The 24,713-nt window shown below is 31.7% G+C and overlaps 1 protein-coding gene across 4 annotated transcripts in view; it reads right to left on the reverse strand.

The window, feature by feature from the left end:
• The window catches only part of LOC107440440 (protein Obscurin), a 276,955-nt gene that overhangs the window by 84,213 nt on the left and 168,029 nt on the right, over positions 1–24,713 (reverse strand). For all 4 annotated transcript variants that reach the window (XM_087164070.1, XM_087164068.1, XM_087164071.1 and 1 more), the window contains 9 exons: positions 20,145–20,314; positions 18,074–18,230; positions 14,973–15,142; positions 13,278–13,413; positions 6,327–6,502; positions 3,628–3,745; positions 2,743–2,918; positions 824–929; positions 375–553 (listed from right to left, as the gene is read on the reverse strand). In XM_087164070.1, the coding sequence (XP_087020196.1) occupies positions 375–553; positions 824–929; positions 2,743–2,918; positions 3,628–3,745; positions 6,327–6,502; positions 13,278–13,413; positions 14,973–15,142; positions 18,074–18,230; positions 20,145–20,314 (1,388 nt within the window). The remainder of the gene's footprint in view (positions 1–374; positions 554–823; positions 930–2,742; positions 2,919–3,627; positions 3,746–6,326; positions 6,503–13,277; positions 13,414–14,972; positions 15,143–18,073; positions 18,231–20,144; positions 20,315–24,713) is intronic.

Consider the following 24,713-nt stretch of genomic DNA (forward strand, 5'->3'; position numbering starts at 1 on the left):
AATTGATAAATAATAAATATTTTTAAAAATAAATATTAATAATAATAATATAATGAAAAAGAATATAATATTCCTAAAATAACTTTTAAGTATACTTATTGTTTTTCATTATTTTATTTAATAAAAATCAAAAAAATTTTGAATTGTAAGGTATGAATTTTTTTACATCATTTTAATTAAAGCAATTTTACGTAGCAAAATTTTACATGGCAATTTTACATGGCAAATACAAAATTTGTACAAAATCAGTCGAATAGTTCCTAAGAAATCGAATATTAAAAATACGACCTCTTACTTATAGATACGATTCATTATTATCAAGTTTTTCTTCAAATAATCTGAAAAATTATATTAGGAAAAAAAAAATTGCTTACTGATTATAGTTAGAGGAGCTTCTGAAGTTTTTTCGCCATGTTTATTAACAGCCGTGCAAGCATATTTTCCTGCGTGGTCTGGACTAGTTTTGTCAAATATTAGAGCAACTTCTCCATTTGGAAGATGATGTTTTCGGATGCTTGGTTCATCATCAGTAACTTCGTTTCCGTCTTTGGTCCTGATATAAAACATTCTTTTAGCATTTGAGAAATATTATAGATATAGAGAAGAAAATTGTAATGGTAAAAAAAATTTCGAACTATTTTAACAGAAACTGATTCAACACTTTTAAATCTTTAAAAAAAGTGAGAATTCAAAATAGTTTTATGACATTGTGATCAGTAAAAGATTTTATAAAAAACGCAATATGGATTTATTTTTAAGTTTAATTTAGTTAAGATAAGCAGACTCAAATCAAGAAGAAAAAATGTACAAATATTGCACTAACCACTTAATTTCAGGCATTGGTTCACCAGTAACTTTGCATTCAAGTTTGGCTGGGCAATCTACAACTCCCGTTACTGAATTCAATGGTTTAATAAAAAGAGGTGGTTCTGAAAAAAAGGTCAAACTAATTTATAACAAATATTAGAACATGGCATTAAAATAGCATTTCATTTCGCAATAAATGTATTATAATGAGTCGTGGTGGCTCAGGGGATAGGGCGTTCGTCTTCAAATGAGGTAAACCGGATTCGAATCTCAGGTATGACTGGTTGATACGAATTCCGCATCTGGGTCGCACTGACCACAGTGCTGACGGATCATGTGTTAGAGTCTCCATGCCATCAGGCAAACTGTGGATGGTTTTCCTCTTTGTGTAAGGCAAATGCGGATTAGTTCCATCACAAAGCCCTCCATGAAGGAAAATTTCTTCTAATACTTGATCCAGGAGTTCCCTTTTCTTCTGGATTGGGTTCAAAATTACAAGGCTACGGAGTTGAATATTAATAGTTGTAAACCCAAAATAGGACCGGCTGTTCAACAACGGTTATAAAACAAAACTTTAAACTAAATGCCCATTAGCCCGTCTAGTACATATAGTTTGATAAAAAAAATCATCAGTTGTGATGCATTGCTTTGATCAACCCTTGTATATTTAGCCGTGGTAGCTTAGGGAATAAAGCTCTCGCCTCCCAGTGAGGGGATCCAGGTTCAAATCCAAAGGATGTCTGATTTTTGCTAATTCTGCTCCCGGCTCGCACTGACCACAGTGCTGACTGAAAATAACCTCAGTGGTAAACGTATCTTGGGTTAGAATCCCCTTGTCACCGGGACAACCTTGGAAAGTTTTTGTGATTTTCCTCTCTCTGTAACGCATAGTTACAGAGAGAGGAAAAAAAGTTTTCCACGAAGGCAAATTTCTTCCAATACTTGATCCATGAGTTCCCTTGTCTTCTAGATCGTGTTCAAAGTTACAAGGCTACGGAAGTTGAGCATTAGTAGTTGTAAACCCAAAATTGGGTCGGTCGCAAAATATAATGAAGGTATTATTATATCATTGTATGTTGAATTGACTTAAATATTATAGAGATTTCAAAACTGCCATTTCTGTAAATATGCATTAAAATGTTGCAAAATAGTGACTAACTGGTATCTGTACCTTTACTTGTGCTTTATTCACGTTGTTTTGCTTTATTCATACTATGCACAAACTATACCCTATCTTCATTTAAAAAGGTTTGTTTGATACCAAAATTCTACTTTATATAATTTCCTTGTTAGATCTGGTGAGATTTAATTGAACATACGGAAAAACTGAGCATTATCGGTTGAATTATTTTTAAATTTCAATTTTTGAGCCAGTTATTTTTCTTAGTTTGTCTGTTATTATGACTTTTTTACTACCCACATAACAGTGGTATCCAGAAAGTAACTTTCAAATGGTGGTTTAAAAAAAAATAAACAAGGTGATTCAATACATCGGATATGAACTCGTTAGGGAAGTAGGGTAAATTATAAAGAATGAGAATTGCATAACAACCAACCAAAGAATAGAAGTTTCATCGTATGGAGCTTTTCCAAATTATTAACTTATCATTCGTGTACCTTTCAATAGGTACTTTTAATTACCTTAATTATCTAAATTGTTTGCTTTCTTATAATTTTTGTTTAAAAATGTATTCAAATATCTTCCGAAATCACTGCTAAAAAGTCATTATCGAAATAGTAATTTAATGATTTGGCTGTTAATTTGACTAGCTTGGAGGCTTCCACGAAGTATTTAACTATTCCTTTTACCAAATACAAAAATAAGAAGTATTAGAACTAGCTTAAAGTTTGTGTTACAGTATACTATGTGGTAGAACACAAATTAGAATGCAAATCTTTGTAAACAATACTTAAAAATAAAAATAATATACTTACGAATCACTTCAACTTTAGCAGAACTTCTTGTTTCACCACCTATGTTTGAAACCAGAAGAGTGTATTTTCCCTCATCTTCAGGTTTTATATTCAAAATCTCAAGTGACACAGTTCCATCAGGTTCTTGGTGCATTAGAATCCTGTCACTTGGTTCGAGTGGAGATCCGTCTTTCAACCTAAGAGCACATAATAAAATTTAGTTTAGATATTTCTTAAAATTTACTTTTTCAGTTCATTATAGAGTGACTGCTTACGAATTATATTTCAAAATGAAGAATTATCAATTCAAGAATTATCTTTTAAAATCAAGGATTTACCATGAACAGTGAAACTGATTAGAAAAAATAATTAAGAGTGAGTTAGGAGAATTTCTTTTCTATAGAAGAGTTTATTGCAAAATAATGATAAGTAATAATTTTTTTTCCGTTTTCTTTGAAAAAAAAATCATTGACAAAAAGTTCATTTTTTACGAAGTACAAATTTAAAAATTTACAGAGGAAATATATAATTTATGTTCAATATTTTTTCATGTAATATTTTAAATCAAAATAATATATTAAATGGGAAATTGCACAGATGTTTGTATAAAATGAAAAATTGGTTAACATTTTCTTTTATTTTTATGTCTTATCATCCTTCGCACAATAATTATTGATCTAGAAAAATAAATACTAAGTTGTTGACTGACTATGCGAAGTGAAGAAGGAGATTAAAACGAAAAAAAATAAATTTATATATTTTTAAATAATAAATATTAATAAAGTGATTGAGTGAATTATTCTAGTAAAAATATTACGCCTTATTTTTCATGGCAGTAGTCCCTCTAAATGATTTAAAAACTACACAACACAGGATAAAAAATGTGCTCTCTGAGTATTAACTTACCATTTTACTTCCGGTTTGGGTTCTCCATCAATTTTAGCAGTTAATTTTCCAGACTCTCCTTGAGTAAAAGAGGCAGGTTTTAAGGAATCAACAATTTCTGGCAATCTGAATCCATCTCCTATCATCCAAAATAAAACGATTGGAATTAAAAACGATTGCTTAGTTCATAATATACAGGAATTTTTAAAAAATATAGTTTTCTTCTTGCTTCAATAGACTTAAAAATCAAACATGTTACGAACTTTATTTTGGCAAGGAGAAATAAAACTTCAGCACATCACTAAACTATTATTTTTATTACATCATCTTTATGAATATTTTTATTACATCATCCTATTCGTCAAATTAATATTTAAGCTATTCTTGTAAATTAGTCGAAAGGCTTATCAGCGTGCAGGGAAAATGACTTTACCTCTCGAATTTAAGAAAAAACAATTTCTGCTCTAGGATTTTAAATCAGAAATGAAAAATAATGAATATCCTTGATATATCTGAATATCCTTGTAGAATTTTACTATCTCAATTTTTTATTATAATGAGTCAACTATATACAAGAGAAGACAACTGTTCAATAAATTGATAGCGAACTAAATAGTACAACTTGTGGGATAAGAATAATTACGCTCACTATTTCAAAGAGTGGCCACGAGATAAATGAGGTCAGGCAGTTATAAGGATTTTATTTTCGTTCCTCAGGCCGATGAGATCCTTTAATCATTCATCGTGAAATCCGGGAAAGTGAGATTAAAAACTTTGAGGGGAACTGAGATTGGGGAGAAGTGAGCACATTGCTCATTAAAGTCCAGAGGACGAAACAGGAGAACTGGAAAGCACAAGATCTTCATAGGAATAGGAGTTGTGAGTCGTCAACAATCATGAAGTCTGCTGTACCTAGCTTGAAGAAAACATCTAGCTGTTTAGATTATTACTTTTCTCAGTGAGGCAGTTAATATCACTAGACGTCGTTACAAACTTGAACCTATCCACTGTCAGCAAAACTTTAGTGACCCCTACTTGCAATAGCTACTACGAACAAACAGGATCTAAAATGACCGCAAACAGTTTGATAGCAAGCCTTACCGATCACGGCCACAGAAATTACGTTCTTTGAACTTTCCGCAACATCCATGCTTTACTGCTAGCTTGCAAAGCGTGTTCACTTTGCCCTGGACGGAAAACATTTTGAATTTCTGTCATAAAAACGTCGATCAGTTTACGATTCGCAGATGCTCTCCATTCCGCAATCCTTGCTTCCTAAACACAATAAAGAGGAAGAAATCATAACGGTAAGAGGCTCGACTGGTATACAGAACATCATCTATGGGAAGGTGGGAGTACCCGGAACACATCCTCCATCATCAGCGAGAAGGTGGAAGAACCCGGAATACATCCTCCATCATCAGCGGGAAAGTGAAAGTATCCGGAACACATCCTCCATCATCAGCGAGAAGGTGGAAGTACCCGGAACACATTCTCCATCATCAGCGGGAAGGTGGAAGTACTCGGAATACATCCTCCATCATCAGCGGAAAGGTGTCAGTACGAGGAACAAATCATTCATCATTGGCAGGTGGGTGGCTCGAGTACCCGGCTGGGCCTCACGACAGATGTAATGAAGTTGCATTTCATATGATACTTTGAATTTTTGTTATGTAGTGGTGGAAAAATTACTTAAAATTAAAAATACTAGACTGAAAATAACTCAAATTTCTTTACCATTAGAAAATACTTTTTTACAAAGCGTAGAAACTTGTCATCTCTGATATATATGTCGCAGGTGATTGAAAAATCCAACAATACACTGCTATGTTTGAGGCTAATTGCAGAGGTACCACATGCACCTACATCTGTAAGAAGTGTCTAGATACGGAATTCGTATCGACCAGCCATGGCTGGTATTCGAACTCGGTTCCCCTCATTGAAATGCGGACGCTCTATCCTCTGAGCCCTCGTGGCTCATTTACTTGTAATTTACCGTATTCAGCGTTGCACCCTATTTTAGAAAATAAATTGTAAGTATCAGGCTTTCAAAGAAGAAACTACTTTTGAGAGTATCGCCTACGCATCGTCATAAAGTATGAAAGTAAAGCCATGTCCGTTATTGTCAATAGACGTAACTCAAAAACGTTAGGAATTTATTTCAAAAATTGCTTTTGGTTCATTTTTTAACCCTTTAATGGGCCATTTATTTCTAGTAAAGGTAAATTAAAGTATTTTTGGAATTGAAATTGATATAAAGAATAGTAGTTGATGCAAGAAAAAAAGTTCATTTAGCTTAAAAAAATTAAACTAAATTTTAATGCCATTTTTTTGGTGGTAAGTATATTTATCACGACCTTTTAGGAACTTATTGACTTTTATTTTTCGATATTTACTAAATAAATTTTATAAAGGCTACAAACTTCAAAATGAATTATGTATTTTATAACTTTTATACGTTTTTTTAAACTAACAAATGGCCACTAATTTTATTCAAACACACTTAAAGAAAGCTGAAGTTATTAACAAATGGAAACCTAAATTAAAAGTGGTAAAAAAGTTCCCCATGGACTTTAAAAAAGTGGTGGTAAGTATACTTTCCTCGGCCTTAGAAAGGGTTAAAACAAGGTGCATCGCTTAATCGGTTACAAATCTACCACTTTTTTATTAGATTCCATTGCAAAAAAAAAAATGAAAATTATTTGCAAGTATTTAATTACCTACAACAGCCACCATTGCGGAACTTCTAGTTTTTCCTTCATCGTTAGTTGCGATGACAACATATTTACCAGAATCTTCTGGAGTTGCACCCTCAATGATGAGAGCAACTGCACCATTTGGCTGTTCCAATATCTGTATTCGGTCTCCCTTTAGTACGTCGTCACCATCTTTCATCCTTACAATTTGGAACAAAACGTTTATAAGCATATAATACAGTTCTAGCACACAAAAGCAATCTATCTATATTATATAAAACGCTAATACGTATGTATCAATAAAACCGATGATATTTCTTTTCTCGCGTTGGCAACAGTTTTCATCTTTTAATTGATAGGCTTCGGTGCGCAAGAGCACGTAGTGAGCATCATATGGCTAATATATCTATATATATATTACTCTTACACGGCGATAAAAAAAAAGCCTCATTACAACTCTCCGAATGGCAACGCTAGAAAATCAACCAATAATTGCCGCTAAAAATGTCACATGCCAAATCTAGGTTGGGTGGCTCAGCATATAGCGCTTCTAAAAACGGAAACTGAAATAACCAAAGTGTAAAATATTATGTGCTTATGCGCATCGTATTTTTTGTTAAATAATTTATTTATCATATATCAGTTTATAGATGGTAACGAGAAGAGTTTTGTGGTTGCTATGGTGACTAATTAGAAGGTAAATTGTTTTTTTGAGTGAGTGTGAGATTTATTTTTTGGAACTGCAATGCTGTAATTTTATTGTTTAGTTAATAAATCTTCCCTTTATATTAAACGTGATAGTAGTTTCCTTAATTATTTGATTCGAAGTCCTTGGAGTTTTATTTGAGGTCAGTTTATTTTGTATTTTTTGACAAGAGAGAGCATTCTCACCAAACGAGATTTCTTCCGAAATTCAATGTTTTGTTTATGCAGGGTTTTTCCATTGCAATTTCTCTTATTTAAATTTTTAATAGACTTAATTATAGCCAAAATTTTAACCTTTTTAAAGAGATATCAGTTTTAAAAATTTATATCTTAAGATTTTATACTATAGCACATTTCTAATAGGTTTAACGAATTACATGTCATTTATTTGAATTCAAATTTATTTTAATGACTTAGTATTTACTAAAAAGATGTAATTTTTTTTAAAAAAAAAAGTTGTTATATGGATTTGAATGATTGTTTTGAATTCTTAAAATTTTGTGCATTTGCAATGTACCTAAGTTAGTAGCGAGTGAAGCGAGCTTGGTTTGCGAAGCAAACCATATAAGATTGCGTAGCAATTTTCGGCGGTTGGCGAGCGTTAGCGAGCAGGGGGCACAGCCCACTAGTATTATATAAAACGCTAATACGTTTTAATTGATAGGCTTCGGCGCGCAAGAGCACGTAGTGAGCATATCATATGTCTAATCGGGTGAATTCTCACCGAATTATCAAAACAATTCTCACAAAATTATCTTCATCGAAGCCGATGCTTTACATCCGGCGTTCAGTACTATTTCATATTGTTTTACAACACATGGTTTTAGCCCTCTGGTGGGAAAGACTTTAAAACAAAACTTACAACAGTTACTTTTCTCAACAACTGAAATTTAGAATAGTGTGATTAAGAAAAATATGTGAACTGTTTGCAATTTCAAATTAATATTGAAATGCACAGGTTTAGAATTTTCCACAGTGAAAAGTTTTCGGAACTTCAGTGTTAAAAAAAGTATACAAAAGCTAGACCTGAAGAACGTATCCAATGAGCGAGCAAAGCGAGCATCGGATTACGAAGGAATCCGAAATGAACTGCCAAAGCAGTTCCGGGGGTTGGCGAGCGCCAGCGAGCAGGGGGCAAAGCCTCCTAGTATCTATCTATTCTATTTCCATGTAAGAAAATTAGCAATAAATTTAAAGTTCTTGTGTAGTAATTGAATGACTGCACACGTCTTTTATTTTTTCATTAACACTTGAACGTTCATGTCCATTTTGAATTATGGATAAGCTCATTTGAATGTATTGCTTTTCAATAATATTTCTTTTTAAAAGAAAGTTGTATTTGTCTGCAATAGCTCTATATCTTACGTCACGGGGTAATATAGTCCTTCATAGTATATCTACTATTGTCAAAAACTATGAGTAAAAAGAGTCTAAAGTTGCACTTAACCCTTTCGCGAAGACTGTCACAAATACGCGCCAGCATAAAACCGTATCAATCAGGGTAAATAGATAAAACTGGTAACCAAAGTAGTTCTTTAGCAATTTATTTGTGGGTGGGGTTATAATTGTTTGATTTATTTAACACGTTCACGCCGGGGTGACCCACCGGTGGGTCACGCTAGATTTTCTCATCTTGGCGGCTCACCGGAGTAAAATCTGGTAACAAATAAATTTCATTTTTTAGTTTTTTTCCGGGAATAATAAAAATCCATAACTACCAATTGCTTTTAACGGATGCAATTTTTATATTGAATTTCTTCTTCGCCGTGATAGATTTCCTTACAGTGAATTGTTATTGTTGAGAATAGATTAACTCTATACCGAATATTATCTAATATTGAAATAGTTCTTCTACCAGCATTTTCTCTTTTCCCGTACCAGTATTTTCACTTTTCCTGGTTTGAATGTGTTAATTCGCCATTACTTAGTTCAAAATAAAATTATTTAGTTATACTTTGAACTAACATTGATTATATCTATGATTAAACTAACACTAATTAAAGTAAAGGCATAGTAAGCCTGTCAAATTAACAACGCCTGCATTTAAGTTACCGTTTTGTATTTATTTGCATCCTGATTCTGATTTTGTACGAGTGCTTTTATGAATCACCCGTCCCCAAAGGGTTAAAGTAAAAATTGAGAAGTTACTTTTCCACCATAAAAACTTTTTTTTAAACTTTACTGCTTAACAATTTTGCTTCGTCTTGTAATAATGAATGTGTAACAGAGCAATGCCATTTTATCGAAATTTTCAGGGAATTTTTTTGAGGGATAAATAAAAAAAAATATTTTATCCTTTTACTCTAACCCCTTCCCTCTAATCTATATTATAATCGCATTCTTCTGTTGGTTATATAAGCGTTTTAAGAAAAAAGTTATGTTATTTTTGTATAAATTATAAAAGCATAAGCTTTCGAAAAAGTATTGATGCTGTCTTAGGTGCTAATGAAACTTAAAAAAAGATTTCTGCTAACAATTATCGATAAAATTGCTAATTTATGACCTCACAGTGACCTTCCAAAATACTCTAAAATTAATGGAAAATATGAATTCTTAATCACAGAGAAACCCTTTAGCATCACTGAAAATAAACGATTAATTCTTGCTGACCGTTTTTTGAAGGGTAGACATTCTACAATCCATATTTAAGTGTTTCTGTCATTGTTTTGTTTACACCTCATGTTTATTCATTAAATTTTGTTTACACCTCGATTAATTCATGATGAAGGTTTTTGAGGGGTAGACAATCCATATTTTAGTGTTTCTGTCATAGTTTTGTTTACACCTCATGTTTATTCATTACATTTTGTTTACACCTCGATTAATTCATGATGACGGTTTTTGAAGGGTAGACAATCCATATTTTAGTGTTTCTGTCATAGTTTTGTTTACACCTCATGTTTATTCATTACATTTTGTTTACACCTCGATTAATTCATGATGACGGTTTTTGAGGGGTAGACAATCCATATTTTAGTGTTTCTGTCATAGTTTTGTTTACACCCATTGTTTATTCATTACATTTTGTTTACACCTCGATTAATTCATGATGACGGTTTTTGAAGGGTAGATAATCCATATTTTAGTGTTTCTGTCATAGTTTTGTTTACACCTCATGTTTATTCATTACATTTTGTTTACACCTCGATTAATTCATGATGACGGTTTTTGAAGGGTAGATAATCCATATTTTAGTGTTTCTGTCATAGTTTTGTTTACACCTCATGTTTATTCATTACATTTTGTTTACACCTCGATTAATTCATGATGACGGTTTTTGAAGGGTAGACAATCCATATTTTAGTGTTTCTGTCATAGTTTTGTTTACACCTCATGTTTATTCATTACATTTTGTTTACACCTCGATTAATTCATGATGACGGTTTTTGAAGGGTAGATAATCCATATTTTAGTGTTTCTGTCATAGTTTTGTTTACACCTCATGTTTATTCATTACATTTTGTTTACACCTCGATTAATTCATGATGACGGTTTTTGAAGGGTAGACAATCCATATTTTAGTGTTTCTGTCATAGTTTTGTTTACACCTCATGTTTATTCATTACATTTTGTTTACACCTCGATTAATTCATGATGACGGTTTTTGAAGTGTAGATAATCCATATTTTAGTGTTTCTGTCATAGTTTTGTTTACACCTCATGTTTATTCATTACATTTTGTTTACACCTCGATTAATTCATGATGACGGTTTTTGAAGGGTAGACAATCCATATTTTAGTGTTTCTGTCATAGTTTTGTTTACACCTCATGTTTATTCATTACATTTTGTTTACACCTCGATTAATTCATGATGACGGTTTTTGAAGGGTAGATAATCCATATTTTAGTGTTTCTGTCATAGTTTTGTTTACACCTCATGTTTATTCATTACATTTTGTTTACACCTCGATTAATTCATGATGACGGTTTTTGAAGGGTAGACAATCCATATTTTAGTGTTTCTGTCATAGTTTTGTTTACACCTCATGTTTATTCATTACATTTTGTTTACACCTCGATTAATTCATGATGACGGTTTTTGAAGGGTAGATAATCTATATTTTAGTGTTTCTGTCATAGTTTTGTTTACACCTCATGTTTATTCATTACATTTTGTTTACACCTCGATTAATTCATGATGACGGTTTTTGAAGGGTAGACAATCCATATTTTAGTGTTTCTGTCATAGTTTTGTTTACACCTCATGTTTATTCATTACATTTTGTTTACACCTCGATTAATTCATGATGACGGTTTTTGAAGGGTAGACAATCCATATTTTAGTGTTTCTGTCATAGTTTTGTTTACACCTCATGTTTATTCATTACATTTTGTTTACACCTCGATTAATTCATGATGACGGTTTTTGAAGGGTCGACAATCCATATTTTAGTGTTTCTGTCATAGTTTTGTTTACACCTCATGTTTATTCATTACATTTTGTTTACACCTCGATTAATTCATGATGACGGTTTTTGAAGGGTAGACAATCCATATTTTAGTGTTTCTGTCATAGTTTTGTTTACACCTCATGTTTATTCATTACATTTTGTTTACACCTCGATTAATTCATGATGACGGTTTTTGAAGTGTAGATAATCCATATTTTAGTGTTTCTGTCATAGTTTTGTTTACACCTCATGTTTATTCATTACATTTTGTTTACACCTCGATTAATTCATGATGACGGTTTTTGAAGGGTAGACAATCCATATTTTAGTGTTTCTGTCATAGTTTTGTTTACACCTCATGTTTATTCATTACATTTTGTTTACACCTCGATTAATTCATGATGACGGTTTTTGAAGGGTAGACAATCCATATTTTAGTGTTTCTGTCATAGTTTTGTTTACACCTCATGTTTATTCATTACATTTTGTTTACACCTCGATTAATTCATGATGACGGTTTTTGAAGGGTAGACAATCCATATTTTAGTGTTTCTGTCATAGTTTTGTTTACACCTCATGTTTATTCATTACATTTTGTTTACACCTCGATTAATTCATGATGAAGGTTTTTGAAGGGTAGACATTCTACAATCCACATTTTAGTGTTTCTGTTTGTTTACACCTGTTTATTTTCGAACAATGTCTCATGAGTTTTAAATTTTGACTATGTCTTGAGTATGTACTTATATATAGTGTGTTACTGTCTCAAAATAAGCCAGACAAATAGTATAAAAACCAAACAAGTTTTGATTTTCACTTTTTGATGTTTATATGATTAAAATAGATAATACGGCAATGATTTAATTTCCATCGTATTTTAGTTCACTTCTGTGTAATTACTATCAATATTTCGTGATTTTTAAATTTATTTTGACTATATCCAGAGCATGTTCTAATTTACGGTTTATCATTGTCTCAAAATAAAATAAGGCACACAAATAGTATAAAAAAACCTAACAAGTTGTAATTTTTGTTTTTCAAGTTTATATGATAAAAATTAGCTTAAATGGCAACAATTTAATGTCTATGTCCCATTTTCGTTCACTTCACCTTTCTTCCGATCGTGAATGCTTCGTGATTTTTAAATTTAGTTTGAGTATATCTGGAGTATGCTTTTATTTACGGTTTATCATTGTCTTAAAATAAAATAAGGCATACAATTAGTATAAAAAATCCTAACAAGTTTCAATTTTTGTTTTTCAAGTTTATATGATAAAAAAAGCTTAAATGGCAACAATTTAATGTCTATGTCCCATTTTCATTCACTTCAGTTTTCTTCTGATCAGTTTTCTTCGTGATTTTTAAATTTATTTTGACTATATCCAGAGTATTGTCTAGTTTACGGTTTATCATTGTCTCAAAATAAAATAAGGCACACAATTAGTATAAAAAACCTAACAAGTTGTAATTTTTGTTTTTCAAGTTTATATGATTAAAATAGCCTAAATGGCAACAATTTAACGTTTATGTCCCATTTTCGTTCACTTCAGCTTTCTTCCGATCGTAAATGCTTCGTGATTTTTAAATTTATTTTGAGTATATCTTGAGCATGCTTTTATTTACGGTTTATTACTGTTTCAATATAAGCCGGACAAGTATCAGACGAAACTAGTCGTGTTTTTTAATTTTTTTAAACAAGTTTATGTGGTTAGAACAGGTTACACGGCTATAATTTTATATCAAATGCGTTTCGAATGCTATGAGTTAAGTATTAACAATCAATATTTATGGTCTTAAACGAAACACTATGACCTATTACTTCTCTTGGAGCAAATGAATTCTAGTAAAAAAAGTTAAAGATTATAAATATAACAATACCATTTAATAGCACATCCAGAATTTGGAGGCAGTTCCGCCTTCAGGTGTATTGTATGTCCTTCAGATACTTTTAAAGGTTCCAAACCTTTGACGAAATATGGTTTGTTTCCAGACAAACCTGGCATACCAGGCATCACTAGAAAAGTAATTAAATATCATTACATTGTTAATATGAATAAAAGTGTATTTAATTGCAAGTGCTCCTCAAACAAACCCTATATACCAGGCATCACTAGAAAAATAATTAATTCTCATTGTTCCTCAAACAAACCCGGTAAACGGTTGGGGCACATGGCAAGATACTGTCAAGTTGATGAAAACTGCTCTAGTTGTAGTGGCACAGGGAACTATACGAATGAATGCGAAAAGAAAATGTGTTTCAACTGCCATGAAACAAACATTAAGTTTGGCTCATTGCTGAGAACTGACCATAGCGTCCTGGGTTAGACCTGTGTCTCCAATTAACGGGCGGTTATAAGATATATATGCATACCTGCCAACTTTCACTCTTTCCGAGAATGGATTTTCAGAGTGGTTGTAAAACAATAAACGAAAAACAATCTGACTCAAAAATATATTTATATTTAGTTCCCGTTGAAATTCGCTTGAGCAAGGATTATTATGCTTTGATATATTTATTGTAATTATTTATATGTAGTGGTGGTCAAACTCATTTATAATTATCATTATAATTCAAAAAGTTGATTGGAATAAGGTGAGTACTGCTACCACTTTAAATATGAAAATAAAATCTTCCGGAAAATCCTGAAGAGTTGTCAGGTATGCATATATACCTTATAACAACCCGTTAGATATGTATATAATATATAGATATTATATATATATCCAACGAAGAACCAGATATTGGGACTAAAAACTGTCCGACCTTCCAGTACATTGTAAGCCATTACAGTACCTTTCAATCTACCGTAAACATAACTTTTTTTGCCTCATGGCAATTTAATTTGTTGCTCCAACTTGTTCTTCTACCTTAACTATTGCAAACGAAATTTGTTCTATTGTTTGCAATTGTTGGTTCAAAGGTCTACCAGCTGGAGGGCTGCTCTCGGATCTTGGGGTGTATGCTGTCTCTCTTCTGTGCAGGGAAGTTGGCGTGCAAGTGTACAGGTAAGTTGGCACTGTCACGCTGTGGGATTTGTATTGAAGCTATTTACGTCCTCCTCTGTTCTCGACGCGCCTTGTGTTGCTTTTTGTCGCGTGTGACTCGGGCCTTGTGCATTTGGTCCAATTATTGCGTGGTCTCTTGTGCTGCGTGGTGTTGCTTCTCGGCGGAGGGACAACAAAACCTCGGCGTATTGGCCCCATGGGCCTGGGTCGCTTTAATTATTAAACTTACAGCTAGTTTCAGCGAAATAATTGAATGTAAGAAATGAATCTGATTGGTTATATGTTCTATTAAAAATGAGAGCTAGCAAGAATTTCACACATGCGTTATCTGTGAATTTCTGTGATACAAACTACGAATTTCTTTACTTATTTTTGTAAAAAATGCTCGCTAACGTGTTAATCGTCAAAGTGTCGTTGATGGTTCTGCAACAAAGGCATTTTGATGTGTGCTTTTCAGTGAAAGATTAAAAAGTGGAGGTTCACAAAACACTTGCTGTTTCCTCTATTTATCTACACAATTTGAAGAGTTTTTAGTTTTAATCATGATTGCTCAATGACTTTACTTACTGTTCACCACCGCTTCACTTTTTATTTCGACGTTACCGTCCGAAACAACTACAGCGTATCTCCCCCTGTCTGATGGAGTCATGTTAGCAATGCACAGTTTAAGTGATCCTGAGGAATCTTGTCCGATTTCTATTCTCTCTGAAGGTGGAATTTCTTTACCATCTTTTAACCTGAAGCAAGAAATTCTTTTTTTTTATACAATACATTCAAGAAAAAAAAAGTCGCCATACTTTTATTGACTCACAGCTGATAACTAAGAAAATATGTAAATGTAATTTAAAGAAAAAACGGTCCTAAAAAGAGCAAATGTTGGTAGTTACGGTACTAAACTTCCTCTATTTAGTTGATAGCAGTCAATTTTTATGAATGATAAATTTAAGTACGAAAAAGATAAATAATTACTCCCTCCGTCAAGCATTAGTTGCACAGTTGAATATTTTTGTACTGATTATGGATACTAATGATTTTATGATTTCATTTAAACATTTTTCGGAGGTTTCAGGGTGCTATGCTATCAATCAGCAACATTTATTACCAAGCATTCCCATCTTGAATCAGAACCAAAGTAGACCAAATACACTATTGGTGATTAAAATTGCTACACCATGAAGGAATGCAAATAACAAAATGAAATTTATTGGGCACATACATTATAGTTGGAAGAACAAGTGATTAAATTTCCAGGATATATCCTGAGGAATCAGTACTCAGAGCATTCTCCCCTGGCAGCAATAACAGCAGTTATTCTCCTGGGTATCGGGTCGAACAGAGATTGGATAGCAAGGACGGGTACAGCATTCCATGCAGTTCAACATTATGCCACAATTCATTGACCATAGTGACTGACGAGTGGTGGCGTGCCAGTCATTCGGCTACCATTGACCAGACGTTTCCAATTGGTGACCGATCAGAAGAACGAGCTGGTCAGCGCAACAGGCGAACATGTTCTGTGTCAAGGAAGGTCAGGACAATGCGGGCAACATGCGGTCGTGCATTGTCCTGCTGAAAACTAGCGTTATGGAGGCCTCAAAGATAAGGCAGAGCAACTGGCCCTAACACATCAGAAATGTAACGGCTACTGTTCAAAGTGCCGGCAATGCGAACAAGAGGTGATCGTCTTTCGTGATCGATTGCAAGACAAGAGGTGACTTGTCTTGCAAATGACCCCATCTGTTGACTCAGGGTTCGTGACGTAGCTGTACGATCCCTTAAGGCCATGTGGATAACATATCTGTCTTCTCGGCTGTTAGTGATGGAGGGCCGCTGAGATCCTGCTCTGCGTTCAATATGACCGTCATAAACCCATCGATTTCATATTCTGCCAACATTCATGGGATCTCGACCAACGCGAGCAGCAATACTTCGGTATGATAAACCGCAATCTCGGTAGGCCACAATTCGACCTTGATCAAATTCAGACACGTGCTGGTGGGCATTTCTTATTCTTATACGAGAAATAACAAAAACTTTTTTACCCAAGAACAACACTCAAATTCAATTTCTGTATGGGAAACTTGCTATCAAATCTCTTCTTTTATACACATTGTAGGTTTCGCTACCGCCACCTGCTTTGCATAAATTCGCTGATAAGCTAATCATTTGTATACCACAACATGCCTTATCCGTTCAGCAAATTTCACGTTCGTGGTGTGTAACCTTCCTGGTGTAGCAATTCTAATGGCCAGTAGTGTATATCCAAATCAGTACAAAGCATTTGGTTACAAAAATCTAGAACTCGCATGCTCGATCTTGTAAGCACTATTTTGTAAGGAATCTTCCACCAGTAATTGTATAAAATTATCTTCTTATTAAAGAATCGTGAATACAATAGTAACATAATCTTAATGGTGTCGATCTATTGAACTCTATCGGGAGTTACTCATGATTCCTCCTACTCGAAATGTAGCAACAAATTTGGAGCAATTTCAAGGACATAACAAGCCCTTATTAATCAATGCCTCAAAAAGCAATGCTTATTAAAAAACACCTAGAAGAAAAAAGTGGTAGTATATATTTGTTTTTATAACCAAGTGGATAATTAAAACAAATGTATACCATGTCTGATAGTATATGTTGTTATGGTGTAATGTACGTATTGTAATGGTAATGGCTATAAATGGTAGTATATATTTGTTTTTATAACCAAGCGGGTTATTAAAATAAATATATACTACTTATCATTATATTACTGTTACCTATCACTAGCTTTAAAAAAGTACTGCAAGCTTGTACGATTGTGCGGGTTAGATATTAACCCAATGTGTGCGTATAGTTATAATATATTAATTTTAAATCAAGTTTAGACTGAGTAAAAATATTCTACTCCTAGCTACCATATTAATATTAAAGATATATTAGCTCCTTCATCCCAAATAATTCGATCTTAAATTTAATAATGTATTCTAGTGCGCATGTAATATGTTTAATTTCATATATTAACGCTCACAATAAAATAGCTTTCTTAGCACTGTTTACGTTTTGAGTGATTTATAATAGAAAAATAAATGCTTCTAAACTGTATCAGGTTTTAAAGTTAATAAAATCGCTTAATATTTCCAAATATATTATATAAACCACGATACAGCCACCCCATAGACTGCTGAACTCAAACTGTCTCTTATTTTAACTTTTTATACTATTTCATGATGTATGGGATATGGGCCGGGTGCCCAATTTTTTATAAATAAAGAAAAGAAAGAAATAAACCACGATAGATTACAATATCGTGGATACGATACTATAATACGTGGATAGGATATAATACGATCCAAGATTATCCATATATCAAATAAATTATAAAATCCTAGTATATTTATGATAAATACGCTTAATGTTTCCAAATAAATAATCACTGGTTTTGTATTTTTAGTTTTAAAGTGAAAGCTAAATAAAATGAAATTCGTAAACATTTGGCAACACTTTTTAAATTTTTTAAGGACCGGACGATTCTTTTTAATCGGTTAAATTTGTAATTTATAAGGTGACATTCCGATAAATCCAAAATGTTAACAAATATTATTTTTTTAACTTTTTCTGTCATTGATCTTTATTTCTACTCTTAGATCATTGACAGAAGAAAAAAAATTAATTCTATTTCTTACCATTTAACTGATATAGGTTTAGGATCAGTAGTAACTTTTGCCTCTAAAGTACATGGTTTTCCTTCCGGTGCTAATTGAGGCATTAAATTTTGAAGAAATTCAAATATTTTCGTCGGCTTCTTGTCTTTGTCTGCATCACTTTTTGTTGTTGGAGCAACTGTTAAGTAAAAATAGGATAAAATTAATCTCTACGTATAAAAAATGGGAACTATATCTGCCTGTTTGCCTATATATATATATATATATATATATATATATATATATATATATATATATATATATATATATATATAGATAGATAGATAGATAGATAGATAGATAGATAGATAGATAGATAGATAGATAGATAGATAGATAGATAGATAGATAGATATGCAGGTACGCCAATTTGCTCCGAACTACGGATTAATAATATTTTCATGTGGTAGTCTTTTAACACATTCCTGACCGGTCACGAGTTAACTCGTGTTTTCGTGACCAAACGTTGGTGACCGGTCACGAGTTAACTCGTGTTTTCGTTAGAAGTGATCTCGAAGTGACTATTTTAAAAAGTGGGAGTAATTTTCCTTACTTTTCAGGTTTTACTATTTAATTCTATACCAATTTATTACAACTTTACGAAACCAGATATATTTGCAAAACTTGTGGTGTACCATTACACATAGGTGATTGTTAACTTTTTGTCAGACGGCATTAAAAATTAAAGTTTATTTATATTGTTTTACTTCCACACTCGCTTTTTCAAAACAATTGCCGGGCAAATGGAGCAATTTTCAGAAAAGTTGCCGGTCAGCAATGTGTTAATGTATGATTCTAGGTTTAAAAAATTCAATTTATAGGGTTTTTACTAACCCCTATTTCTAAATAATTCAAAGATTTTTATGACGCGCCAATTTGTTAAAATTAAGTACAGATGCCAATTTGCTCCGTAGCAAAAAAAAAATTATTGTTTTCTTGTTGCAACGAAATTTAATTTGTAGTTTAATATTTTTCATTTTAAGTGGTTTTTTCACCAGTAAAATCCAAAATTCAAAGCATCATATATAAATCAAATTCATTGTATTAATATCATAGTGACTCTTTTAAAAGGTAAGCGTAATTATCCTTATTCTACAAGTTTTACTATTTAATTCGCTACCAATTTATTTAAACTTTTGCGGAAAGAGAAGCATCTCTGTATATATATAAACACTTGGCGTCTCTGTACACACACAGTTATTAGTACAGTAAATTAATAAATGATTAATGAAAAGTTCACACGCTGTGCAATAAAAATAGGTATGACAATTTCTTTGCATTCCATGTAGTTCAATTCGTTGCCCATCCTCTCATTTATTACCTTTCCATTTTGAAATTGAAACCATAAAGAGGAACAATATGCACTTAAAGTATATTCCCTCGTAGCTATTAAGACTGTGCAATTACAATTATGCTAGATAAAATATTGTGAATCATTTTAGTTTTGATACTACTTTTAAAAAATATAAACACCATACAAAACCTACTACAATCCTTTTAATGAATGTCTAAAATTCTATCAAGGGAGAAAATTTTATCTATAATATTTAATGAATAATAATTAATGAATATCTAAAATTCCATCAAGGTATAAAATTCTATTTATAATATTTAATGAATAATATTTAATGAATATCTAAAATTCTATCAAGGTATAAAATTCTCTCTATAATATTTAATGAATAATATTTAATGAATATCTAAAATTCTATCAAGGTATAAAATTCTATTTATAATATTTAATGAATAATATTTAATGAATATCTAAAATTCTATCAAGGTATAAAATTCTATCTATAATATTTAATGAATAATATTTAATGAATATCTAAAATTCTATCAAGGTATAAAATTTTATCTATAATATTTAATGAATAATATTTAATGAATATCTAAAATTTGAAAAAGAGATTTCTCAAATTTGAATTATATTGACATATCTATCTTTAAATATTTAATTAAATGTTGCTGAAAGTTAAGTACAATTTCAGGATAAATTTTAAAATTTAGACAGAAAATATCCAATATTTATCTATGATTTAAAATGTCTTACCAATTACAGGTGCTTCGGTGCTAGCTTTTCCCAATTTGTTGGAAACAATTGCTGTGTACATTCCTCCATCTTCTAATTTCACGTTTTGTATTGTCAATGTTGCCACGCCTTTATCATCTAAAGTGGCAGTGCAGTGCTGTCCTTCGAGAACATTTCTTCCATTATGCATCCTAGAAAATCAGAGCTTAATGGTCATTGAAAGAAAAAATAATCGAAAACAATATGGAAAATTTAGCTGCGAAATAACTATAACTGTCTGGAACACTCTTAACTGTATCTTAAAGATCAAACGCCGCTAGCATCTTTCTTATTGCTCCATTGTCCCTGAATCACCTATTTAAAGATTTGCTGATGCGTTAGTTGCACTTCACATCTTCTCTGAAGAGATTTTCAATTAGTATCGCTTTCGGGTTTGTTGATTTTATTGCTTTACTTATTATTTTTTTCCCTTTCGACAGACATGAAATGAAATGCTTACTAAATAACGAATAAGGTTTTTTTTTTTATCTTCGAATATTTTTATCAATCTAAATTTTAAGATCCCCCCCCCAAAAAAAAAACTTAATTCAAAAAAATTATAGCAACAGAAAAATCATTGTTATTAATTTTTTATTTGAGATCGAAATTTGTGTCTTAAAATTTTGTGCTGTAAGAAAAAAAGAATATAGAAAGAATCTCGTAAAAATCTCGTTTCTACTCAGTTTTTTTAGTGTCTTTTTCAGGTATTTAACCCCTTGGGGACGGGTGATTCAGAAAAGCATTCGCACAAAATCAGGATCAGGACGCAATTAAATTAAAAACGGTAACTTAAATGTAGTCGTTTCTAATTTGACAGACTTACTTTGCTTTTACTTTAATTATTGTTAGTTTAATCATATATATAATCAATGTTAATTCAAAGTATAACTAAATAGTTTTATTTTGAACAAAGTAATGGTGAATTAAATATATCAAACAATTATAACTCCTCCCACAAATAAACTTCTAAAGAATTATTTTGATTACCAGTTTTATCTTTTTACCCTGATTGATACGGTTTTATGCTGGCATGCATATATGACAGTCGGCGCGAAAGGGTTAACAAAAGACTATAGAAAGGAGAAGAATAGCTCTTCGAATACGTAGCTAATGTGGGGAACTGCTCGATGCGGGGAGCTTTACCAGAAAAGCAACTTACAAAGTGGGCAACATACTCAGATTTAGCAGAACATTATATGCACTAAGATCCAGCGCATGCGCATAAAAACCAAAATGACAGTCAGAAAATACGTCACCTGTGAACCGGTCGTTGGAAAACTATGTATGGTTCAGTAGGCTGGCTCCAACCCACCCACTCTTTTCCTTCTTTCTATGTCAAAATGTGTTAGCAGATTTAATCAACATGGATGATATAAATGTATTCTTGAAAATATATTAATTTATTGTTTAATACTGTTTATCAATTGTGTAGGAGTGCAGAAGAAGAGATAAGAAGAAACACTAAATAAGAAGAGAAAACTTTTCCTCTCCTAGCCGTCCCAATAGTGGTTGCGAGGAGAGGAGGGTGCAAACCCTTTTCAAGTATCTGATTCCCTAAATGTTCTTTTTATCTTAGTACAGAGGGACCGCACCGAACTTTGGCGTAATGGTTTACATTGTGTATGTGGAACCTAACCTTCTTCCCCAATGCATATTATTTGGCTTAATATCCCAGACATTGGAGAATATTGCTGAAACGCATTATTACGAAAGCAAGTCCTTATTGAGCATATATCTGCGTATTAGCAGAAAGTAGAATGTCCTGCCTGACTAACATTTTCAATTGAAATTTGCTCTTCTCTGAAAGGTTAAGTCTTTCTGATGCAGTGTGTCCTAACAACTAGTTTTAAAAACTTTGCAAACAACTAAAAATATATAACTATTTGCTTCCAAACACTCACCTCTTTTTTAGCAACCGCTATTTTTTTTTTAATAACATAGTGTATCTTTATTTAGATTTCAGGATCCATAGTCGCACGTGCTGTCTATCTACAATTTTCAGTCAAAGTTCGATGCGCCGAAAGAATTAAAATCATTCCACTTTTCTGCTAAGTTTTTCTAATTCCAGGGCTTGTTTTTCCAAGTGCTCAATGGGATGAAAATTAAACTAATATTGCAGACAATTTTTTTGTTAAATCTCGAATTCTCCACCAATTTATAATTATGCATTTATTTATATGTTTCATTTATATGTAGAGGCGATTACTCTTTTCATATCAAATATTATTTAACATAGAATTTTCATATCGAATATAATTTAATGGCGAATATCATTTAACATTAAATTTATATATTAAATGTATGAAATATGAATTACAGATTTCATATTTTCAGTGTTCCTGGATCAATTATTGGGCTTCTAATCCACGATCCGTCTATATTTTACGAAGATATTTTACGTCAGCACTGTGGTCGGATTGAGCCGGGTGCGAAAATCATATCGACCATGGAATTCGAACTCGGTTCATCTCATTGGAAGACTAACTCTCTATCCCCTGAGTTACCATGGTTCAAGAATAGATTTTGTTACCACTTTAAATATAAAATAGAAATCTTATGCAACTATGATTTTGAAAGAAGTTTCGTGAAATAACTTGAATATAATTAGTAAATGGCTTGACGTAATGATAATTAATTTCGATAAAAAATATTCTAGCTTTTTAAATGAATTCTAAATTTTTTTCATCTGTACAAGAAGTTCCAAAACGAACGTTTTTAATATGTTTTTCAGAACTCTTGTCAACTATGACGTTAAAAATAAGTGAAGAAAAATTGACAGAATGAAAAATATCAAAACTAGTTAGATTGCCTGGGGAGATGTTTTTAAAAATCGCCTTTTATCTTCCCTTTGTTCTTCCGGCAATCTAACATGATTTTACTTTAAGTGGTGCCTTCTAGAGTTGTGATCTGCTAGATAACCATTTTTATAAGTTATAACGCTTTATCTATGTATACCGTCGGATACATATTATAATATAGTATAGTAAAGACAAAAAGGAAAAACAAAAAGAGAGAATAGGGAAGAAAATTAAGAAAAATAATAAGCTTTATTTGCTGCACATAAGCTGCAAGTATATAAAACTCATCGATTAAATTAAAAATATAGAGAAAATATGGAAAAAAAATATAATACAGATTCATGAATAGAAGAAAAAACATTAAAAAATAAAATAATTTAAAAAAAAGTATTTAAGAATCTTATTTTATAAAAAATTAAAAAGTCGAAAAACAAAATAATGAAAAGATATAATCTTGTCATCAGCACAACGATTATTTTCGCAAAGAATAGTGCTCATTAATATTGTATTATTATAGGCAACGCGAAAAAGCACTGAAGTACTAATGTTTAGGCCAATCCAAGGTAACTAGAAAATCAAACGAGCTTCAGTAAGAACGAGCCTTAAAATATTCCGACTATCCTCTACTTACGCTTCTATTTTCATACTTAATAATCTAGCAATCTTGTTACTAAAATATTTCAATTCATTTTTAAAAGATAATGGTATGTCTAAGTTTATTTGAATTTGCTAATCCGCTTTATATTTTACTTTTTGTATTTTATTCTGTATTTTGTTTCTTTTTTACTTTTTATTTTCCATTTTTCGCTTAATATGTTTTAGTTTGTAGTTTTTACCTAATATGTTCTATTTTCGTTTAAATTTCTCTTGGGTGCTCTTCACACTATTTTATTGATATATTTTTCTTTGGCTATACTAATACAATGTTAGAAAGCACTCTTTTTTGCAGATATAACAGTGAGGACTGATGACGAGATTATATCTTTTCCTTATTTTGTTTTCCGAATTTGTATTTTTATTTTTTTAAATAAAATTTTGAGATAGTTTTTGTAATATTTTATTATTATAATGTTTCTTCTTCTCATTTCATAAATCTTTATGTATATATATATATATATATATATATGTTACCGTTAAAGTATGAAATCCGTTATTTTATAGAATACCTAGTTATTCCATGAAATAACTGATCGTGTCAGTTAAAGTGTAAAACTCTCTTGTATTTCATGGTTTAACTAGTTATTTCACAGACTAGTTATTTCACCTGCAGCCCGTTAAAGTGTAAAATAATCTATATCATATATCTCGCATGACAAATAGATTTACCTTCCACCCCTACTGCATTTATCTATTTTAGCTATCATCATAAAAATAACCGAAGAAGGATTTTTCCAATTGGGCTCAAGAAACGGTCGCATATAACAATTATATTCCCGATCCCAGTTCAGTGTCTGAGAACAAAAATTAATTAAAATCGAAGAAGCACCGGATGTAGAAATATCGCTCCGGTCGGTTGCTACAGCCTAAAGTTTAGGTACTAGTCAGGGATTTAAAAAATTTTCGTGTAAAACCCAGTGTGTCAGCAAGAAATCTTTTTGTTTTAGAAATAATGTTCTTTGTAATTCCAAGTGTCATTTTAGTAATCCTTGTTGTTACAAATGATTTTATGGTACGTTTCCACAAATACCATTTATACGCTGCATAAATTAGATAAATTGCTTCTTTTTCATTTTAATTGTCTATCATTAGTTTA

Source organism: Parasteatoda tepidariorum, chromosome 5, assembly GCF_982258835.1.
Source record: "Parasteatoda tepidariorum strain Cologne lab strain chromosome 5, Ptep-v5.0, whole genome shotgun sequence".
Classification (NCBI taxonomy): domain Eukaryota; kingdom Metazoa; phylum Arthropoda; class Arachnida; order Araneae; family Theridiidae; genus Parasteatoda; species Parasteatoda tepidariorum.